General features: G+C 36.1%; 2 protein-coding genes across 5 annotated transcripts in view; both read left to right on the top strand.

The window, feature by feature from the left end:
* LOC143471255 (uncharacterized) overlaps positions 1-17,242 on the top strand; it is a 34,187-nt gene that overhangs the window by 11,033 nt on the left and 5,912 nt on the right. The window contains exons 1-9 of one of the 4 annotated variants that reach the window (XM_076969666.1): positions 3,391-3,644; positions 3,714-3,872; positions 4,734-4,802; positions 7,158-7,321; positions 8,377-8,527; positions 8,599-8,734; positions 9,446-9,627; positions 14,968-15,105; positions 15,268-15,876. In XM_076969666.1, the coding sequence (XP_076825781.1) occupies positions 3,719-3,872; positions 4,734-4,802; positions 7,158-7,321; positions 8,377-8,527; positions 8,599-8,734; positions 9,446-9,627; positions 14,968-15,105; positions 15,268-15,876 (1,603 nt within the window). In that variant the 5' untranslated portion in view covers positions 3,391-3,644; positions 3,714-3,718. Of the gene's footprint in view, positions 1-3,387; positions 3,645-3,713; positions 3,873-4,733; positions 4,803-7,157; positions 7,322-8,376; positions 8,528-8,567; positions 8,735-9,445; positions 9,628-14,967; positions 15,106-15,267; positions 15,877-17,242 lie in introns of those variants that run through there. The other 3 variants (XM_076969669.1, XM_076969667.1, XM_076969668.1) reach the window with 3 other exon arrangements.
* LOC143471273 (uncharacterized) overlaps positions 9,902-17,242 on the top strand; it is a 66,548-nt gene continuing 59,207 nt past the window's right edge. Inside the window, exon 1 of the mRNA XM_076969699.1 lies at positions 9,902-12,986. The gene's annotated coding sequence lies outside the window, so the exon portion shown is untranslated. The remainder of the gene's footprint in view (positions 12,987-17,242) is intronic.

The raw sequence follows: 17,242 nt of genomic DNA, 5'->3' as shown, positions 1-17,242 counted from the left end.
CGAGAGATGACAAATGTGCATTATCTCCTACATTTTTCATTAAAGATGTGCATTATCTTCTACAAAGCCTCGAATTAAACGTTTGGTTTCCCAAAAACAACTACATCCGTCACATTAATGAAAGTTAATTGAAAATAAATTGTTGTTTTGTTTAATGCTTTCTTATTTTGCAATGAGGATTTTTTAGGTACCGTCAAGGAGGGGCGTGAGCCAAAAAGTTTAAGAACCCCTGCTATAAGGTAACTGGATTTGATTCGCACGAAACGACTCACTCGTGTCACCATGTGGAGATGTGCTAAGGCTGTGGTATTTTTTCTGCACTCTGAAAGCAATTCCGCACTTTAACGCATTCGCACAAGATTATACTTTTTTCTCACGCTTCATGTTTGTCGACTTGCTGGGCACTGCAGGGTAGTCTAGGTATAAGCTATGCTGCATCACACAATATCTAAGGTTACGTTTGAATTGTGATTCCAAACAATGCTTTTATCGTATTTCCAGTGGCCTGGTTATACTTACATTATTGTATTCTGCTGTGGTAACAACCCCAGCAGATAATTAATAATAATTAGACTTGAAATCCGCTTGAAAAATTTTCAGCAATTTGTAAAGTGAAACCTTTGAAAAAGTTCTGACATTGTTGACAACAGAGTACAAAAGAACTAAATCCAAGCATTTTACTTTGAAGTATGGAGTAATGGCAATTTATATTGGTAGGCCTAAATATATGGTCTACAAGCCATTAAAATCAGATTACTTTTAGAATATGGTAAAAAGTACAACATAGCCCAGAGTCTACTACAGTCTATTTACTTTCTACATCATAACCCCAAGCTCGGTTTGTTGGTGTTTCTTCGTGAAAACAGAAGCAAATTGTTTGACAGAAAATTGTTTGCTTGTTTGACCTTCGGTTCCCGGAACCTACCGGAATGGAGTCTGCCCAAATAATTTAATTGTAACTGTAAGGCAAAACATTGGATATTTTGAGAAAACATTTTGGTTGTCTGTTATTTTTGCTTTCTCGTGTGAAGTTTTGAAAAGGAAGGTGTCACGAGTTGACAGAGATAAATTAAGAATGCCGGCACCGGAAAATATCGTGCGTTCGAAGCTATTTTTCAATTTCTTGTTAACCTGGCAAGTTTGAATGTTAGGTTTGCCAATATCATAGGCTAGTAAACTAAAACTAACCCAATGCTACCTTCTAATGTAACTCTAGCTTCAATAAAACCTAAACCTTCCAAAATCGAATTTTTCATCGTTTTTCTCCTAACCCTAACCTATCGGCCCATCTTAAACGATAGGCTGCATGATGGCGACCTGCATACGGTGAAATGATCACTTTAAAAAAATTAATGGTCATAAGGTAATAATTCTAACCTAGCCTAATAGAATAGGCCTAATTCATTAATAGGCTAGGCCTGCTGAGTGTGGATTAACTGAAAAGGAAACCCCTCTGACCCAAACTCTCATTTCTCATTCTGATATGAATCTTCAGCAGGATTTGAATGCCAAGCCTCAAGCATACCGACCCAATTGCTAGCCGTTACGCCACAATTCTTCCTTTTACCATTGTCCATAACGCGAGTCACCAATCCCTTAGTGGATATTAGCTGGTCTACAACTTACCATATTTTAATATTTCAACTTCGGAAAAAAGACTCTGGTGTAATAACCTAGTCACTTCAATATTGTTAAGGCTTTTTGAATTCAAGGTACAACATTTTTGGGTTTCAGTTTATCTTAGATAAGCAGCTACCTCAAAATGCAGCTAACCATGGTCAGCGTCACACTTAATGTGTTCCCCAATTTGGACTGTAATTTTGGCCTTGCTTTGTTAATGTTCAACAAAACGTTGGACGCAAAAAAGATCTCTGTGCAAAATACGTTTCACTTGTCTGTCACTCTAACTGCAAAGTATGTTAGTTTTGGCCAAGATCATGGAGGTTCAGAAGCAAAATTATGGTGTGCTGAAGCAGAAGGTGTGCGACTCGTGTCCCAAGTCTCTCTGGTGTTTGTGGAAGGCAAGGTACAGCCTTTTGCAACAGAAAAGGTAGAAGTAACCTAATTATTGTCGCCTTTCTTTAAAGAGATCGCTTTTTACCCGGTGTGCAATACAGTTTTGGCCAAAAACTCTCACTTGTGCTCCTGCCATATCTGCAGTCTGTCCTTTTATCTGTTCTATGGTATGTGTGTACATGAAATAATTTGGTGTTTTTAAAGACCTGAAAGGTAACTTGTTCAACAGGTTCATATAATTTCTTGAAAACTGCACCCGTTTAACTCTGCCAACAAAAAGTGAAAAATTGACTAAATTCAACTGATGTAATTTGCATTTCCTTACTTAGTAATCAGTGGCTGATGAGCTAGACGTTCCTTATATTGTATCTTTGTACAGTTGTCAAAGTAAGAAAATGGTACTCCAGTAAATTGGATTAAGTCAGGGATTTTCAACCTCTGGTACGCTTACTACGAGTGGTTCGCGAAGGTCTTACAGGTGATACGTGAAAAAATTCCATTTTTTTACAAAAACCTGGATTCACAGCATTTTAGTTAACTTTTGGAGTTTGTTTCGAAATCAATAAGTTTTCCTGAACCCCTATTGTTCTATGAATTCCTATTGTTCTGTAACAATACAATTTTAAAATACAGGTCGTGTCAACAAAGAGCGTTACTTCTCATAAGCGTTATAGATATTAGATCAAATGATTGCTCATATGCGTTACTTCTCTCCCAGCTTCGTAGTAATTTTATTAAAGTACTGGCGGTAATGCAGTTGGTGTACAGCGTAGATGAAGACACACACTTAATGTGGTGTGAAATAATGCAGGTACTGATAGTGTTTGTTATTCTTCTGAGTAAACTAAGGTTTGATCAAATTAGTTGTTCTGCAAGAAGTTCCACATGTTGACAATACAAGGTGCCCAAGTGGTACGGGATCGTAAAAAGGTTGAGAACCTGTGGATTAAGGGAAGTTAGGAATTAATTTGCACGAATATAAGCTGTCAACTTTGATACAGCATTGATGGAAATAGTTCCACGATATTATTTGGTGACGATCCTACCTTTATTATTATGGTTAGTGAAGAACAATGAAATATATAAACGTTTAACTTTAATACAGTTTTAACTTTAACTAAACTTGGTGGCAGAGAAGTGGTTAGTGTGCCTGCCGCTACTCTATTACCTAATACTAATAATACTCCACTGCCACATAAATATGTGAGGCAGGTTAGATTTCCAGTATACAATTAATGTAATAACCCCAAACAATGTTTGAATGACCCTTGCTTTAATGGTTTCGATCAACAGTTCTAAATTCTTGCAATAAATATGTACCAAAAACACAAAAAAACTTGTATTTATCAGAAGTTGCACAAAGTGACAAGCTCGGCAACCGTTGTTGGAGGGATGAAATTGGTCGATGGCTTCAATTTGTGCACATTCTTTCCTCAGTTCAATGATAAAGATTACACCAATGCATGAAATGAAATGTCATGCCAGTATCAAATTTTACTTGTGGTTTAAACAGAAAACAGTGTGTTTTTTCTATTCTCTCTTTTTTCTATTTTCACTTAAATGAATTATATTGAAGAAGAAATGGAATAATCTTTTAATTATTTTGCTTTCTTGAAGAAAGCTCAAAGGTAGGATTTAATCAAACGTCAGTTGTTGTCTGCATTGACGAAAATTTCAAAATTTTCCAATGTTTTTAGAAACAATGAAGAAATCAAGCAAACAACAGAAAACAAGAAGAAAACTCCCAAAATCAAATGCAAAAGAAAATGTCATTGTCAATGCGACATACATAAAAATTGGAGTTGCTTTATTTGTTGTTGCTGTTATTGCTGCTATTTTAGCTTATACTCTTTCAGGTAATTTAATGTCTAAGCAAACTATAGTTTTGCAGGAATATTCAATGAAGTGAAATGGTAAGTTGAGTGTAGTTTTTTTTTTTTTATTTTTCCTTGTGAACAAGTTTCTCCTTTTTGAGGTGCATGAAGTTAGGCCACATTGGTTACCTTATTGCCACCATTTGTTTGAAGATATTTCCGCTCACTTACAACAATTTTTGATAATTCGATTAGAATTATTTTTCATTGGGTAACACTGTTTCAAGCACTAGATGTTATCAATTTTACATCCCGTAAAATTTGTTCTTTTATGTTCAAATGTATGTCTAACGACAATCATTTTTCTGATGCATAAAAGTGTTTACTGAAAGCCCAAGAGTTAAATTACAAATATAATGCTTTTAACGTTGCTTTGTGCCTCTTTTTATTAAAGACCCTATAATGAGTTAGTATGGTCTATTTATCCTTTTTGTTTAAGGACTCATTTGAAAATGTTATTTCAGGATAAACGTTAACGCCATTTGAAATTCTATTACATAAATGCAATGATACAGTTTTTGGGTCATTAGTCATTACATGCTTTTGGCCAATGCTATGACAATGGGAGTTCATTCATCATCAAACAACAATTAACTATGGGTTACAATTTTTTTTGTTTTAATGGTCATGTAACAAAGTTCTTGTTGTTGTTCTTGATGAAAACTCTAAATTGATGGTCTTTTGAAAAACAGGTTTGAGTCGAAATTTTTTTCAAATGTCATGAGCTTGATTACAGCCTGCCACAAGCCATGCTTGGATACTTGGAATTGGTCGTTGCACAATGTGTGTTTTTGCACCCCATTTTATATTGTTTATTTTCAATGAAATAGACTTTTTAAACAGGGTCAACTGATCCATGCATAGAAATCAGAAAAAGCAGCACAAATGGTTTGCAAAGGAACACCTGTCCAGGTAATTTTTGTAAAGATTTATATGATTTTATACTTGTATTAATCTTAATAGCATGGTCAAGGTATCTGTTGTCACTTACCGGGCTTACCGGACGCAGTCTTTTGCTGATTACACATTATTGTCATGGTAACGCATTCAATAAAGGCAAGGAGGAGTATAAATATAAAGCATGAACATGAACGCGTTAGCTTTTATTTAATGAAATGCTTATAATTTTTGCTTTTGTGGCTGGCATTGCATATACAGTGCTTGCTATGTATACTTTGTGGCTTGTTTTCTTAACATAATCGTTTTTCTTCTTAACCTAACCTTTTATTTAACCTAAAATTCTTTTACGAAAAGTTTCAACCAAAAATACAATAATCCTGAAAGACAAAATGTAAGGATTGACAATGCCGATTACTGTTGCTGATATACGACGGCTTGATGCTTAATGGGGCCAGCCTTATTTAATGCGACGGTCTATATGAGATCAATGTCAAACTGGACTGTTTTGGCTCAAATTTTGTTTCTCGTAACGTATAACCTTTATCTTTTAAATAAAAATTTCATGCTAAAAACTTTACTTCTGCCCAATTAATTTTTTGAAACAATATTCATTTTCATTTCGATCAACCGTTGATCCTTATGTCCAAAAACAAACTTATCCAAGCTTAACATAATCTTTTTTTCTTTGGCAACATCTTGTCTGACATCTTTGTTGCAATGCATCTGAAAACCTGTAATTTTGTGTCAACTGAAGGAAAGTTCCCATCTCTAATCATTTCAATAGACATCCTACTATTGCATTGCCTCATTCGCAATAACGGTGAAACTCCTGCATTTCATCAGATGCATTTTGAGCTGACTTTCATAACTGACACATAGGAGACATCTGTGATGTTACCAATTGTTGCCAATTGGGTGTATTTAATGCACAGAATCCAACCTATTTCTATTTGCCAATCCTCACACCTCAGCTACAAAAATTTCTTAATAAACATACCCCGGCTTTATAATTGTTACTTAACAGTATAGAAATATGATAAATTGTGGGGAAGATTGTGAAAATACGATGAATAAATTTTGGTTTTTTGTGAACATACATCTGCTAACTTTGCTCGACTGCGCTTTATCAAACTACCTGTCGAGCAACATAGACATTGTCAATCCTGTTGTTTTGTTGTCCAATGAAAAATATAAAAATCACTGTACATTCATACAAATTAACAAATATTCAGAAGTTTATGATCAAACAACAACAACAACAACAACAAACAAGAGACAGATTTGTGAGAATAACAAAATTTGTCAATATCTGTGCTTGGATTCATAGATTTGAGTTGGCGCATGCCAAACATAGAAGGCTATTTGTGATAACTGATAAGTGATAACTTAAACATTTCATCAGTTTATGTCCTTCATTGTATTCTCTTGAACACTTCAAGTTACCCAACAATTTTTGTCATTCTTTACTTTGTATCAGTTTGATTTGTTTAAAATCTTTCAACAATTTCATTGTTACTGCAGATGATCTTTTTATTGTGTCATAGGACAGGCTTTATACCAGGGGTCGGCAACCTGCGGCTCCGGAGCCGCATGCCGCTCTTTCATCCTTCTGATGCGGCTCTTATTAATTTTATTGCTACAGTAGAAACAAACAGAAGATCACCTGCGTCTTTATCTCACTGAGCACATTGTAGCAAATGAAATCATAATCATTCTGGTTGTGACGTCATAATTAGTCGATTAACATAAAGGTTGTTTTTAGCAGTCTACTAGCAGCAGTTAGACTAGTTAATATATTTTCGTTTTATTGTGAAAATAGTTTTGCGGCTCCCAGTGATTTTTATTTTGTGGAATATCGGTTAAAATGGCTCTTTAAGTGCAAAAGGTTGCCGACCCCTGGTTTATACAAATAAGGTGTATTACTGTATTACCCTAATAGTTCCTTACATCTAGTACAGTATATCTAACTCTTTAGAGTTACCTGTGATGAATGTTTTTAAAACGTCCATATATCATTTACAGCATTCACTCTTTCTATTGCAATAATGAAGCAGCAACAAGAAACATATTAAGCATGTATTATTTAAGAAGATCTTAAAAAAACTTTTCTTCAATTTTTTGAGTTCAACCTGCATGTATGCCGAAATATTAATTTTGTAAACACATTTTGGATGATCCCAATAAATCCAGATTGCCCAATATCGTAGAATCTAGGTTCTTTACAATATTTTCCTTTGGTCAGTTATATTTTATACTACAACATCTGAAGTCAGTCAGTCACTGATTTTATTTATTTACTAAACATTTTTCAAAAAATTTAGTACTACATCATTTAAAGTTAGTTTAATGATTTTATTTGTTTGCTAGAGGTTGAGTGTGATTTTGATGCCTCGCTTTGCTCCTTTCCCTGTCCTTTTGGTTATGAAATGGACAGAGATAGATGCCCAGTGAGCTGTAAATGTGCAGTAGATACCAACTCATTCCAAGGAGATATTCAAATAGATGAGACTCAATTACCAAGATTTTTGAAGGTGGGGATTTGCGAGGTTGCGAGATTTATTATTTTATTGTACTTGCAATAAGTTTTCTCATATACTATGTTGTTACTATGTCGAATTTGGTCAAATTATCCACATTTAGGCATGTTGATGTTGTTACTACTACCTTCAATATTTTGCACGTATTTGCATATTTTTTTTCCAAAGCTTTCAAGGCTATGTTATTTTGTGTCATCTGTAAATTATTGAATAATGAGAGTGACAAACAATTCGATTTTCGGGAAACTTAACATTACTACACAAAAAAGTAAAACAAGAGATAAATAATGTGTATATATTTGGCAACTTGCCACGACACAAGCAATGAGGGGACAATAGACCTTTTACGCATTAAATTGTTTGAATTAAGTTGGTTGCCATTGGTTGGTCACTTTTTGATGGCAATCAGCTGTCCGCTGTTTCTTTTACAATGCAAATTTCTTTTTTATTGACACTTTGTATGTTGAGAAACTCTAAATTTTCAAAAACTAGAAACAACACTATCATGGTCTTTATCACATTCTACTGGTGTTGAGTTAATTTCAAGCCGAAAAAAGATCTGTTCAAATGTAATTTTTTTTTATCTAAGTTTAACTGAGTTATCCTCATTCAGCAACTTCTAAAATTGTCCCGTATTATTGCAAAAGAATCACCCGGCTCATTTTTGTTGTTGTAGGCAGGTTACCAGTAATACCGGTTTGCTTTTTCAATAGTAGATTCAAGATTTCTTTGTATGCCTTTTCCTCGTTCATTAACTTAACAATTGACAAAGTAATTGTAATAATCTAGCTCCTGACCCATGTTTCTATGGTTTTTATTCTTTTCAGCAACAGACACTTTTCTGAGATTTTTGTGTGGTAGATGCCTTTCAGACAAAGAGATTTCACAAAGTTTTCATTAAAATCTTGAAATTTGATCTGGTGGTAACCGCTTTTAGAAAAAGTATTGAAGGATCATCAACTAAGTTTTGAAGGATCATCAATGAGCTCAGATTGCACACTGACTTTCCTCAGTTCAAGTATAAAGATTTTCGATAATCTTATTTTCAGGCTTATGGTTATGTAGACGAAGATGAAGAATTTTTACTTCAAGTTGGGACAGCAGCTCTTATTAACAAATATAACCCTGTAAATATTCGTTGGAATGAGGATGTGGAGGATCGAAGATTTTTAATTTATTTCGCAATGGATGACAAAATTAGTAAGTTCTCTATAATTTTTTGCTGAATATTCTTCTCTAGTTTCAGAATTCAAACCACTTTGATGTTCTAGAATCAAACAAGGCAGCTGTCAGCGCAATCAAAATAGCACATGACAAATTTGAGGAGGGGTCGTGCTTTAAGTTTCTGCCTTATTTGCCGTCATCAGACTCTCCATACATTAAATATGTTCGAGATAGTGGATGTTGGTATGGCCTCAAATTGAATATTGTAATAATTTGTTTTATTTCACAATACTTTCAAAGGTTATTGAGCTCTTGAAAAGTGCATTTTGGTTTGATTTTAAAAGTAAGAGGTTTCTTCTACATTCATTAGATATAGAGTGGGGCTTTATTTAAATGAGCGGCGCTGGCGCTCGTCAAAGAAAAATCGAACCCCGCTTTTATTCAAGTTCTTGAATAAAAAATTAAGCACTTTGCACTCACAAGCACAGAATCAAGCGTCATAGTGTTCATTATGATGAACTATGATAATTGTCATATTTCTTGTTTTCTGCTCAATTTTTGCAACATTCCATGTTGTAATGCGGAGCTTGTTTCCTTTTGTAAGTTGCCATCCCAACCAACAAGCTTGAAACTTCCAGGTGCAGTACAAGCAGATTAGGCCACCACCTGATACTGTAGTGAATCGTGCTACGTCCACAAAGTTTTATTTTTTATGGAATTTTTTATTTTTTTACATGAGCTACTTTATGTTCACTAAGAGGTGGTTAGATGTCTGTTTTTTTTTGCTATCCTTCGACTGACATCATACCATATCTTAGATTATGTTACCAAACCCCTATGAACCGAAGTTTCCGCATCGCTGGATGCACTTTTAAATATCATCTATACTCTTCATTTATACTCAAATCCATTTAAATTTTAGTCGACGTTAACTTCAACTTAAATAAATTTCAGGTCAGACCTTGGAAAACAATCCTGGGCTGCTGAAACTGGCCAAAAACTAAGCATTGGGGCTGGCTGTGAGTACTGGTTCATTGTCGCTCACGAACTATTACACACCTTTGGTTTCGATCACGAACAATGCCGGCCAGATCGTGATGGTTATATCAAAGTCATCTGGGAAAATGTTTTGGATGGTTTGATATTTATTTACCTCGCTTTAATGCAACTTTTTTGCAAAACACTACAATATTATTATGTCAAAAATTTATTATTATTATGTCATATTATTAATTTATTTATTCTTATTATATCAGAAATTGTCAAAACATTAGCACATGATTATGAAAGCAATTGCTTATTGCGCTCATTCCTGGAAACCAGGATTTCTTTTATTGCTATTTATTATCATCCAGTGCAGCGGTCGTCAACGTTTCATTGGCAATTTAATTTATCGCACCAAGTTTAGATAAATGTCAAGAGGTGTCCTATAAGAATGTTTATTTTATTGTCCCAGGAGCGAAATGCTTTTGCAATTGTGACAAAGCTGTCAAAAACTTGTAATGTCTTGTCTGTGGCTACTATTTTGACAGGTTCCACAAATGCAAAGTGTTTGAAATTCACTTATATTTAAACACTCATAGATTCAAATATTCTTTGAGACGTGAATTGGCCGCATCTCTCGTGTGTTTAGTGAGCAGCAAACAATTTCTGTCACTACAAGTTAACTATAACACTGGTCAACAAAAATTTTGTTGCATTTCTACCAACACTTGTTCTTACCTATTTTGGGGGCGCTGAATCCGAATCCGACCTTAGTTTTTTTCTGCAAGGTCTAGATTTTTTATTTACTAAATTCAAGTTTTCTGAAAATTACATCATTTGTCAAATGACGTTCTTGCTTATAGTCGAATAACCAACCTCAAAACAAAAATAGGTTCCCAGAAATTATTGTGTTACCACTAGCATTTGTATTTACAGACAATTAGGCACCAAATGTTTGAAAAAATGTAACAAAGAACATTTTTGCTGGTAAAATACATGTAATAAGCAAAATGACATTTGTTTTTGCAAAATAACATTGAGAAGAATGATGGCAATCCAATAACTTCTGCGTTTGTACGTTTTTTGAGTTTGCTGCTTTAATTTTATCATATGACAAAGCTGGGAAAGTGTAAAGAAGATGATGAAAGGACTCGTTGTCAGGATTTAGAGCAGGCATGCACAACATACGGCCCGCGGGCCGCATGCGGCCCGCGAAACCTTTTCGTGCGGCCCGCGAGATATTCCGTGATTTCGCTCATTCAGGCATTTTCTCCACGGTTACAGTTACATAATTAACGAATCCGATGCTTTACCGCCGATAAGCGTTAAAAACAACTACATACTGTAGTGCGAGAGGCAAACGTCTCTTGACAGTAACCATCTTCTCAATAATATCTCTTATTCGACGGTTAATCGGTCACATTATATAAAGTAGGCTACACGTTAGTTACAACAATGTTAGCACGCGGCCCGCGAAAATTTTTTCCCCTAAAACGGCCCGTGTACTGTTTTGAGTTGTGCATGCCTGATTTAGAGCTTTAACAAACTGTGTTATGAGACTTAGTTTGATGTGCAGGGGCGGAAAAACAATTTTGTCTCTGCTTACGATTAGGTTGTGTGTTACATTAGGCATGCCAACTTGAAATGTTTCACAGAAGGGCCGCTCCTTCTGTGTCCAATGTTTTTCACGTGCTCTGCTGTCCCAAATGCATAGATAACATAGAAATTTAGTGTATCCTTTTTGCTGACCTAGCAGAAAACTAACCATTTTGAGGTTAACACAAATGATCCAGGTATGCAAATCTGAGCAAATCCATGACAATTCTGATGTCATCATGCCGTTCCTTTAAGACAGTGGAGTGACCAACCAAGCTTCATAAACATTTCCATTGTGTAAAAGGACACACTTGAGGCTGCATTGGAACTGTTTAAAAACAATCGCCATTGTTCTGGATCATACGAGGAGATACCCAGTTGTTCAAGAAGACCAGGTATATCGTTGCAGTATAGCAGCATATTTTCCTCTGAAAAATAGGGAAGAAAGAGTTCTTCTCCTTTTCGAAAAAAGGAAACCTTTACAGATTGATCTAGAACCTGTTTTTCCTTGAGTCTGGAGGCTAAGAGCTGAGCTTCTTGCTAGGACAAATCTAAATCACATACTAAGTCATTCAGTTCTGATTGATTAAACTGCTGAACAGCTACTCTGGTTTCACCAGAAGAGTGTTCAGATTCTGTATCTGTTCTTTTATACTCCATTTCCATAACCTCTTCCCTATCAGATTCAGTTTCCTCATCTTCAGAAAATATAAAACCACTAAAGACTGGAGGAGGGAAGAGTGCGGAACAGGTCGTATAGCTGATGGTATACTTGGATAAGAAAGCATTAGTCGGCTCTTCCTGCCAACACCTTTCATATTTACTGTACCATGCAAAAGTAGCATTCAGTCGTGTGATCTTGGGGTTCACGCCACACCATTGGAATGCAAAAAGGCAGACTCTTCCGCTTTCCTTTTGTTCAGTCTCTGAGCATTTGTTCGCAGTTATGGCACACAATATGTGGAGACCATTTCTTATCTTGATTGCCAAGATGGATGCCAAAGTAAGCTCTGTAGGCAGGCTTCATGAATGATGTTATATTTCATCTTTGACAGAAAAAGCGTGTACAGTGGGACCTCGTTAATCCGTACCCCGATGAACCGGAATCCCCGCTATCCGACACAAAACTGCCGGGAACCGATTTCTTCCTATGCATTTTACCCCTTTAATCCGGAAACCCCGCTGTCCGACTCCGACACTAAAGTTTCGGAACAAATGTGCTCAATCAATAGCAATAAAATCCGATAAACCGGATTATTAACAGTTAAGCGAAAATGATTCATCACTGTCCTAATACACTATGTTAGTTTGTTGACGAAACAATAGCCGATTATCTACGCATAATAACGTTGCGGTCTTTATTGATTCAAAAGTACAGTACTGTACAGTACTTTAGAAACGAAAAAATAAATTGTTCATCAACAGTAACAAACAACGCTTCCGCGGTCGCAAAAAAATACGTACATTACATCGGTTGAGTGCGGCAATCTATTGAAGACATACTGCTGCAACTCAATCGTGCTATCAGCTTTTGATATCGCATTGCGCAAAGATTGGAAACAGGTCAAAGAAAGTTCAAGACAGTTGGTCCCACCGGAATGCTTCGCCACTCAAGAGCGGTTGTCAAACCGATTTGCAACCGAATGTTCGTCTCTTGGAGAGCATTCGTCTTTAATACGGTGGTTCTGGGGTTCGACACTGGGTCGGATCATACAAAAAATATAATTTTATTTTAGTTGCTGTCCAACCAGAAACTCGGTACTTAGAATTGGAGTAAGGTGCATACTGCGTTTTGAACACGGTGCTGCATTTGCAAGATTGATTGATTTTTTACTTTCCGATAATCCGGATACCCCGCTAAACCGACATTTTTTGACGAAACGAAGTGGTCCGGATTAACGAGGTCTCACTGTACACACCACTGATATAACAAAATAAATCAGGTTTATTTTTGCATTTACGAGTGTAAAATAGAGCTTATAACCTATCCTACAGCATCTATCCGCAATACCTCACTATAATCAAACTGCTTAGCTTCTTCAAACGCCCTTAAACAGCAGTAGGCTACAACTTAAAAGAGCTGAAAGCTTCTATCTGAAACACTGGTACTGTACCATACAGACAACGCACACTAAATATGAGCCAGAAACGAAAAAATTTAAATTTTCGATTGCATGAAAACTAGAGCATGCATAAAGAAACTGATTGCAGATTTGAAATCAGCATCCCAAGATTGTGTAGAATCAGTTAAAAAATCTCATGCAATAAAAAATAAAAAAAAATTTGTTGACCTGTGAATTAACCTGTTTGTCTGAAATCAGCCTATTGGTACTGTATTTGGCTCTAGAAATGTAACTGCAAGCCAGAAAGCAACTTAAAGTTTGAGACAAATTGTTCCCAGTTTTAACAGATAAAAATATCGTTGGTATAAGTGGGTTGTTCAAAATTCGCATCAAATTTTAGGTCAGCATACATAGTGCACAGACCAATTTTAGTTGGTCAATTTTTTTAGCGCAAATGTTTAATTGGAGAAAATATTAAGATGAAAATATCAATCAAATTATAACCATTGGGATAAAGGTTTGTTTGATTTTTGATAAACATAGAAATATCACTACCAGATAGTCACAATATCTTGTGGACCACTGAAATTTTCTCACGTACCGCCGGATGGCACCTGCTGATGAACCCATCTGCTTCTTGTTATTCATGGAATCAATTAAATAATTATTTTGCACAGACAAATTTCAGTTGATCACTTTCTTCTTGTCACTAGTTTTAGCACAGATCTTTAAATGGAGAAAATATCAATGAAATTAGTACTATTAGTTAAAAACTTTTTTTTTTATTTCGGGTTATGGTTTACTTGTTATTTATGAAGTTAGTTATTGAAAGTGATGGGGCAAGTTCAAAAATTCAGTTCAAATGGGCTTTAAATCAAAAGGTAATTACCTGCAAGTATAGTTGTAAAAGGATTTTTACAAACATGCAGTGGTTAAGCACTCACATAAGCATGTGGAAAAAACACAAATTGATTGCTTGATTATGATGAAGATGATGGCTCTTATGTCATAGCATAAAAACATTATGCATGACTCGGGTGTTTTGATCAAGTATGAATAGAATGTTTTCTGTGGTTGACAAGTATATAGTAACGGCTATAACTAAAACCATTTCTTTACATAGTGACTTCAGAATGACTGGTTTCTTCATTATAACAGGAAGAAAAAATTGGGATACAGTTTTGGTAATAGATGCTTAATGACAGTATATTTTTAAAAATCCTTTCTGTAGTATACTTATTGGCAACTATCCGTCAATTTAAAGCTAATTTGTTTTTGAACTTGCCACATCACTTAAGTTAATTTTATGTCTGCGTACATTTTAGGCATGCTGGTTTGTTGGAAACTAGCATTTCTTTTGTTGCTATTTGTCATTGCATCATGCAACCATTGTTCTGAGTGCTGTAGTACAGTGGCTTTCGGCTACATCTTATATGATATTTTGTACGGTTATTCTTGATTTTAGCGATCACAAGTCATGGTTAAGTCCACCCAGTTGCTTGTGAGCTGGAATTGAATTCCTGCTAGAGCTGCACTGAAGCGAGCCCCAAACGCTTTTGCAAGCGTGCTTCTAAAAATATTAATAATAGCTGTATTGGTGATAATGTATTGTGTTTTGACCCTTGATGTGACTTTTGCTTGATTTAAAATATCATTTACTCAACTCTTGAACAAAAGACTTTAATTTTTCGTAAATGCGTTGTTGACTTTGATGAAAGATAACTTTCATTTTGATAAGTTGTAGCTTTCAAACCAGTTATTTATATTTGACAGTGTGTTTGTACTGATCATATTTGTATTTTTATGCATGCTAAGTAGTGCAATGTTTTCAAGCATATAGGGCGCATTATCGAGTGATGAACGTCAAGTATGTAGTTGATTTGGGATCTCCATATGACTTTGACTCTATCATGCACTACGGAAAATATGGCTTTACACGAAATGGGGAGGCAACTGTGGAAAAGTTACCTGGTAAAACATTGTTTTTGTGCTAGGCCTGGCTGGTATCATTGCTGGCATCGCATAAGAATATGACAATTTTTATAACAGCATGTCGTTAAATGCCACATGATCTTTGGAATTTGTATGCTTGTATATTTATGTGATTTCTATTTCATCAAAATATGGTTTTAGGTACTAAGACAAAAGGAGTGCCTGACCATAGGCTTGAATTATCCGAAGAGGATATCAATGAATTGAATACATTGTACTGCAAAAACTTGAAAATAGGCAACAGTGGTACAACTGGTGGCAGTGGTGGTTCAACTGGTGGGAGCGGTGGTTCAACTGGTGACAGTGGTGGTTTAACTGGTGGCAGTGATGGTACAATTGGTGGCAGTGGTGGTACAACTGGTGATGGCGGTACAACTGGTGGCAGTGGTGGTACAACTGGTGGCAGTGGTGGTACAACAGGTGGCAGTGGTGGTACAACTGGTGGCAGTGGTGGTACAACTGGTGGCAGTGATGGTACAACTGGTGGCAGTGGTGGTACAACTGGTGATGGCGGTACAACTGGTGGCAGCAGTGGTTCAACAGGTGGCAGTGGTGGTTCAACAGGTGGCAGTGGTGGTTCAACAGGTGGCAGCAGTGGTACAACTGGTGGCAGTGGTGGTACAACTGGTGGCAGTGGTGGTACAACTGGTGGCGGCGGTGGTACAACTGGTGGCGGCGGTGGTACAACTGGTGGCAATGGTACAGCTGTTGGTGGCAATGGTACAACTGTTGGCAGTGGGAGTTCAACAGGTTTTATATTTATTCTGCTATTTTTTCATTATCAACTGTTTGTATTGATATTAATTTAACACTAGAACGACCGCACTTTTATACTACCTAGAACAGTGGTTCTCAACCTTCTGATCTTGGCGGACCCCTTTTGGTGCTGTCAAAGCAGTTGGCGGACCCCTGAAGTTTAAGCAAACTAAGGTTTCTGAGACTGCACTTAAATGTTGCTTTGCTTAGTTTTACTTAATAGTCTTGGTGCACAACTGCGCTATTCATTCACAATAACATCAAACTATGCGGATATTTTTATTTATTTCAAAGCGTTATCTATACCTTGCTCACAACAAGCTGCTAGTTACAAGCTAAAACTGAGAAAGCGATTATGTGCAATCTCCAGCAACTTAAAATCACTGTATCCAGCTGTCTTCTCGTATAATCCGCAATCTAGTGCATCACAATAGGCCTTCCCTGCGGGTGATAAATCTCAATAAGCTTTCGTATTGTCCCATCACAATAGGCAATTAAGCAAATGTTCCAGCCTATTTCAAAAAGCAATGATAAACAGCAAAAAAATTTTAAAAACTCGTACTTTATGTTGCAAATTTCGAAGTTCTCAAGGACCCCCTGAAAACGTTTCGCGGACCCCCGGTTGAGAACCACTGACCTAGAATGATCAAGTGCGTCAATTGACACATAATACACATAAAATACAAATCATTCATTTATTTAGTAAGAAAAACATCTTTGAAGTCTTCTCTGCCTTTTGTCCTTCTAAATGTCCACTGCTCGCGAGCACGTGCTACTTTCGAATAAACTCGCTGAATGAGCCCAAATTTCTTCAGTGAATTAGGAGGCCGGACAGAAATTTTCCCAATTTTAGGGTGATCTCACCATGCTCAATTATACCTCAGACAATGCTGATTATCAATTTTTGATTATCGTTATTCCATTTTATCACGTTGTAATGATTCTGCAGACTACACGGTAGACTTAGTGTGAAATTTTAAGCTATGTGCGTCAATTGATGCGCTTGGTCGTCCGAGGTAGACATATACTTTAATTCGCCATTTTAATCATAAAACCTCCAAAAGTCAGACAAACTGAGCGTTGCAAGAAAGTAAAACAAACAAATAATTGTCAAGATGTTTCAGCAGAAAAAGATGATGCCCGGTGGAGAAACAATAAATTAAATACTTGAAATACGTCAATACTTGACGTGCTTGGTTGTTATGGTGTTAAGAAATAAAGAAAATAATTAACTAATATTAATCTTTTGTATGAGTAATGACACCTTTTAACTTGTGTGGGCTGATTTCCCATCATAAAGCTAAACATTTTGATAGGAATTGACCCAATCACTGTTGTTGTTGTGTTGTCATCCAAACAT

The sequence above is a fragment of the Clavelina lepadiformis genome, chromosome 9, assembly GCF_947623445.1.
Source record: "Clavelina lepadiformis chromosome 9, kaClaLepa1.1, whole genome shotgun sequence".
In the NCBI taxonomy this organism is placed as follows: domain Eukaryota; kingdom Metazoa; phylum Chordata; class Ascidiacea; order Aplousobranchia; family Clavelinidae; genus Clavelina; species Clavelina lepadiformis.
Note: the sequence above shows the minus strand (reverse complement) of the source record. Positions and strands in the feature narration are given on the sequence as shown.